Here is a 6,358-nt window from a genome sequence, read left to right as displayed (position 1 = left end):
AGTATTTTAAAAAATACATATTCCTTGAGAAGATATTGAGCTTTTGCTTAGGGTCATACATAAAAGTGTTTGATTTAAATAATCACGGGAGTTAAATTGCATCTGCCAGGGAGTTCTACATTTTTGGCAGTTACAGGCTGCCTTTATTCAGTTTAATGATGAAGATTTGACTTCGTTGGATTTTTTCTTCTTAGTAAAATGAATGGCGCATCTTTCTTTAATTGTGATCCTCGTCAACCATTTGGCCCAGTAATGGTATGCAAATTAAACTCTTTAAAAATTAATGCTAACATTTATTAAATAATGCATCATACAAAAAGGTAATTTGAAATTCCAAGTTAGACTCCCTATCTGCTCATGAGAAAGTATTTTTTGTGCCATCTTCCTAAAACATCTTTATAGTCTCTAAATACCTTGAATGTTTTTCCAGTATTTTGCAAAATTATCACCATGGAGACTGTTCATGTAGACAGACTCTTTATGCTTTTCAATTTTGATTTGTATAAACTCTCAGATTTTGAATTTATATCACTGCTCTGACTTTCTAAACTTAAAAGTGCTTATAGATGTTTCTTTACCACAATTTAAAGACAAGTCTAATTAAGGGGTATGTAAACTTAATTGTACAAGCTTACCTTCACTTTTGATTCTCAAATCAGAATGTATATCATATGCTTGGGAACTCCCTGGCCGTCCAGTGGTTAGGACTTGGTGCTCTCACTGCCGAGGGCCCAGGTTCATTCCCTGGTCAGGGAACTAAAATCCTACAAGCCGGGCTCTGCAGTCAAAAACAAACAAACAAAAAGAATGTATATCACATTGTCAGTTGGACAATTGTAAACCTTATGTAACATCCCCACCCAGACAGCAGTGAACGCTAGCGTTCAGCCTTGTACATCAGTGATTTTGTAAATTTGATTTGGGAATTTTAAATGATATTGTGACTATAATCGGCATAATCTGAGAAGAATGAAACTTCTCAGAGGCAGGTTTAGTATAGTGTTAAGAACAAGAGTGGTAGAGTGTGACTGCTGGGTTTGAATGAATGCCAGTCCTATCAGGTATGAGCTTTACTATCTCAGACAAATTCCTTAACCTTCCTGGGTCTCAGTTTCTTCATCTATGAAAATGACATCAATAGTAGTAGCTATCTCATAGAGTTGTTATGAGCACTATGAAACACTAATAAAGTACCGATCCATAGCAAGGACACAACAACTATTAATGCATTATTATTATCTTGAACATTTTTCCCTTCACTGAGAAAACTTCAGCAATATTACTTAAGTGAATCTTCAAAGGATTTGACAATAATTTCGATTTGATTTGCTAACCTAAGAGCAAGAGTCAAACATCTCTTTACTTTGTATTATCTATAGAAATAGAATTTGGGAAAGAATGTAAAATTCTTCATTACAGACAGCTGTTTCTTCCATTCAATGTGAATTACTAAAAAAGAGAGATTTCTCATGCATGTTTTTATTTCAACAAACATGCATTTAACACCAGCTCTCAATATATGCAAGGCTTTGCGCTGACACTAGGCAGGGAAACATAGTAAGAGGAGATAGGGTCCTTATCCCCACAGTTATCCGGTAGTTAGCAATGGCCATCCTAATACATCAATAGTTAATCATAAGATTAAAAAAAACCCAGATATTTCAAGAAGTTATAATAATGAAAAAAGTCACCATAAGACAGCATATAATTAAACATCTAAAAGATGATATAAACAATAAATGTGTTTGCTTATTTTATATTTGTTTAATAATAACCTTCTTGTTTCATAAATATGTAAAGATTCCATGCTAAGCATTTAGATAGGAGTAAAGTGGTTGGGTTGGTCTACGAGGGCTTCATGAAGGAGGTGGACCTTGGGAACATTTTGAAGATTGAGTTCCAGGCAGTCTTCGTCTCTTAGACTGTCCCATAAGTGTTAATAAGTGATCTACATGTTAATTTGGAGATGGGTAGAGCTTAAGGGCTCAACAGTTGCCATCATGCTTAATTACTGTTCACATCCACCCTGCAGTAAGCTTACTGAGCTTTCATCAAGAAGCAGGTGGAATTAGTAGTAGAAGATAGATCACAAGCTTGATCGTTTCAATAGTTCTATGTTTATTGAGGACCCAGTCAATCTCCCCCCACCCCCAAAATTCAATATATATCCCACGCACTAGGGAGAAAGAAATGGATTCATTGTTGGTTCCTGGCCTCCAGCTGCTCACAGAACATGTAACAAGTATTTGTTCTGCTTTATAATACATGCAAAGATAAGAGTAAGCCAGAGGTGTGATGAATGGGGGAGTGGGTGGGAGTGTATGTGTCAGGGAAAGCTTCAGAGAAGAGCCAGGGTTTTTCATTCTCTGCATTCCTGAATAGAAGCCAAATAAAAGTTTTAATTTGGGGTCAATTCAGAGTGCTTCACAGCTTTTTCCTTTCCACTGAATCTAAAGCGATGATCAGTGAATAAAAATTGCAAAGATAAGTATCAATCAACCAGGAGTCTGGGGGACAATCAATCTTTTTGATTGACACTTTGGTGTCCTTAGAGTTTGTTTCAAAAATGGATTTGGAAGATACTCTAAATCACAAATAATTAATAATGGATGTAAGCACAAACTGGTTCCCCTTACACTTAGGATAAATTTTTTTCAATTGCTCATTTATTCTTTTATTTATTCAGTCATTCATGTATGTGCCAGACAGGCTCTGTACAAAATTTTTTGGCTGATTTGGGAACAAACAAATACAATTTATTTCTTCATGGATTCTTTTTTTTTTTTTTTCAAATTTAGGATGATTTTCCTTACAAAACAGGTTCTTTTGTTTTACAAAAATTACAAAATATGACAAAAACAGAAATAGCTTCTTGGACTGTTGGGAACTACTTCTAAGCAACCAATGAGTTAAAACACCGATGGTCTTCTTCTTTTGAAGAGCGATGACGCAACGCTCAGCCGCGCTTTATGTCTCCCCAGAGCCCCGCGACTGTGGGCTGCCTCTGGCGGGAGGGCCGGTGAGGCCAGAGTCTGGAGCAGCAAGATCTTCTCGTTGACGCAGAACCTGTACAGCACCAGCATCAATTTCTCCTCACAGCGGGACACCTGGCACTCCATGGCCAGGCGGCAGGCCTCCTTCACGCCCTTGGTGATGCCCCGGGTGACCATGTGGTGCTTGCTCAGCATTCCTTGATTGGGCTGTAGTTCCAGATGGATCTTCCCACCTTCCTGAGTTTTCAGGTAGGCGAATTCCTCCAGCATGTTGATATTTGTAACATAATTGAAAAAATTCTCATATTGGAAGTTTCCTTGCTGGCAAATCTTATTGACGGCTTTCAAGAAAAGGGGGTCTCTCCCCACGGCCACTCCTGCTGAAGCAGCACGATCACATGCCCCAGCACCATGTCGTCTCTGCTGTCTGAGAAGGCTCTAAGCTTAAAACAAGCTAACATTAAGTGCAGGCAATAGGGCATGATAGCCTTGCTGGTACAAGGCAGAAGCTTCAGATATGAACCTTTTCTAAACTTGGGCTTTATTTTTGAGCGTTCTTCCTGTGACTTGCTTCCGTCCTGGATGGGGAGGTCCATGTAGCACATCAAATCAAGGACTTGGGGCTTCCCTGGTGGCGCAGTGGTTGAGAGTCTGCCTGCCAATGCAGGGGACATGGGTTCGAGCCCTGGTCTGGGAAGATCCCACATGCCGCGGAGCAACTAGGCCCGTGAGCCACAACTACTGAGCCTGCGCGTCTGGAGCTTGTGCTCCGCAACAAGAGAGGCCCGTGCACCGAGATGAAGAGTGGCCCCCGCTCGCCGCAACTAGAGAAAGCCCACGCACAGAAACGAAGACCCAACACAGCCAAAAATCAATCAATCAATCAATCAATCAAACAAGGACTTTCTCACAGGTCATTCTGTACTCCCCCAAGGCAAAGTGGAAGGTCGCCAGCTGGATGAGTGTCAGCTGGAGAGCTGCCAAGTGGTGCAGGCTCGCTATGGCCTTTTTATATTGACCCTGATAGATGATCATATCATTGAGGAAGATTCTCAACCAAAGCCAAGTATCCGTCTTCCACGTCAAACAAATTCTTGTAAATTCCTTGTCAAGGAATTCCAGGGAATAGAGCAGCTCCCAGCTCTGTCTGGCCAGCTTAAAGCTTTCCAACACCTCGATTGAGTTAGCAAGTTCTGCCTTATTGACAGCAATGTGACGATTCCTTCCTTTTGCTGAACAGTCTTCATCGTCCGAACTCATGGGTTTTTCTCTCCTCTCAGCTAGTTTCCTCTTCTGATGTATGTGTTTATTGTGATCAATTTCTACATCACCATATACATTTGATATGTCTTCCAGAAGAACCAGCGGAACTTGGCTAGGGGCATTAGGACCTTGGAACAGAGACTGCTGTGTGCTGTTGACACACTGAAATGCATTCTTAAAGAAGACCAGCATAGCGGAATAAACCACTTTGGTTTTTATATTTCGCATGAGCTTCGTTATCAAAGTTGTTCCTGTATCTGCAGAGCTCCTTCATTCTATGCAAAATATCACCATAGCTTCGTCTTCCTTTATCCATCTGCCAGTCACATCGCGTTCCAACAACATTCAAAATCTTAAACAACCTCTCCCAAGGGTCCACGATCTGGGATGATTTTTCAGTCAGCCCCTCTATTATGTACTTCTGAGAGCTACGTTTGTTCGGTGACATTAAATCAGACGTTTCTTGGGCACCTTGATGCTGACTCTCTATTTGAGTAGATCTAGTGACATAATTGATACTAAATTCAGCTGCTTTGTTCAAGTACTTATACACCAAATTGGCAGACAACAGAATGTCATGGTTGTTAATTATTAGAGGAAGGACATCACACACAAATAATTTTCTAAAACAGTTAACAGGAGATTCTTGCTCTTCAATAGTTTCAGCCTCCAACAGTGCCTCCCCAAGGCTAACTCCATGCTGTACCACTGTTTCAGGGAATCGTCTCAAAAGTAGAAGCAACACTGATCGTTCCAAAGTGTTGAAGCATTGTTCCGTAACCTGTAGTAACATTTCACACTGGACCCGACCAGGAAGAGTTTCAAATAAACCTGGATGTTGAAGTTGGCAGGGTAGAGGCTGCAGGCCGTGATCAGCCAAGCCTTGGCAGCCCATAGGTCCTGCTGCACCAGCTCGCGGGCTCGCTGCACCAGGAACTCGCAGTCGCCCTGGGCCGACATGACGCGGGAGGCCTCTTTTTTAATTAATTAATTAATTAATTTTTGGCTGCGTTGGGTCTTCGTTGCTGCGTGCGGGCTTTCTCTAGTTGCGGTGAGTGGGGGCTACTCTTCGTTGCGGTGCGTGGGCTTCTCATTGCGGTGGCTTCTCTTTGTTGCGGAGCACGGGCTCTAGGTATGCGGGCTTCAGTAGTTGTGACTCATGGGCTCTAGAGCGCAGGCTCAGTAGTTGTGGCGCACAGGCTTAGCTGCTCTGCGGCACGTGGGATCTTCCCAGACCAGGGCTCGAACCGTGTCCCCTGCATTGGCAGGCAGATTCTTAACCACTGCACCACCAGGGAAGTTCTCTTCATGGATTCTTAAAATCTAGCATTTTATACTTAGCTGTCTTACGGAGCTGTCAAAGTCCATTAGTTGGTAAGAATAATTATCCAACAGATAAGGAACTCGTCCATTGCAGTGTGGTCTTAGATTCAGAGCCAGCTTAAAATAAGGGAAACTTTCAAGTACTATCTAATTCATTAAATACAGAATCAATTCAAAAAAACATAGCAAAATAAACAAGATACAAGTCCGTAAACTTAAAAACAGCACAGTCTAAATTCAAATGATGAATAGGACGTTTATTAGAATATTTCATTGAGATGAAGTCATTATAACTTTTAGTGATAGTTAAGAAATTGGGAGGTTTCTGAAAATGCTACTATTACCACTCATACCACTAATAATGACTGCCAAGTGCTTTACATTTTTTTAAAGATTTTTTTTGATGTGGACCATTTTTAAAGTCTTTATTGAAGACTTTAATATTATGTTACAATATTGTAACATGTTACAATATTGTTTCTGTTCTTTTTTTTTTTTTTTTGGCCACAAGGCATGTGGGATCCTAGCTCCCCGACCAGGGATCGAACCCACAACCCCTGCATTGGAAGGCAAAGTCCCAACCACTGGACTGCCAAGGAAGTCCCCAAGTGCTTTAAATTTAAAGTATACTTTTTCCTCACAGCAGGTGCATAAGTACATACAATCATCTCTATTTGCAAAGGAGGAAACTGAGGCTGAGAAATGTTGAGTGATTTGCCTTCTGTCAGGAAGGAGCTGATAAGTGGTAGAGCCTGCACTGTATTTGATCTCTACTCAGT

General features: G+C 41.0%; 1 protein-coding gene across 1 annotated transcript; it reads right to left on the bottom strand.

Annotated features, from left to right (window-relative positions):
- Positions 1 to 2,817: 2,817 nt before the first annotated feature.
- On the bottom strand, positions 2,818 to 5,238 carry LOC111180312 (integrator complex subunit 10-like). Its single transcript, XM_089898583.1, is given in 5 exon segments — positions 2,818 to 3,347; positions 3,350 to 3,616; positions 3,897 to 4,463; positions 4,465 to 5,087; positions 5,090 to 5,238. Coding segments are annotated over 5 exon segments (2,022 nt in total). The 5' UTR covers positions 5,217 to 5,238; the 3' UTR covers positions 2,818 to 2,909.
- Positions 5,239 to 6,358: the final 1,120 nt, after the last annotated feature.

The sequence above is a fragment of the Delphinapterus leucas genome, chromosome 17 (assembly GCF_059928025.1).
Source record: "Delphinapterus leucas isolate spDelLeu-1000000601 "Yukka" chromosome 17, BTC_Dleu_Yukka2, whole genome shotgun sequence".
Lineage (NCBI taxonomy): Eukaryota > Metazoa > Chordata > Mammalia > Artiodactyla > Monodontidae > Delphinapterus > Delphinapterus leucas.
Note: the sequence above shows the minus strand (reverse complement) of the source record. Positions and strands in the feature narration are given on the sequence as shown.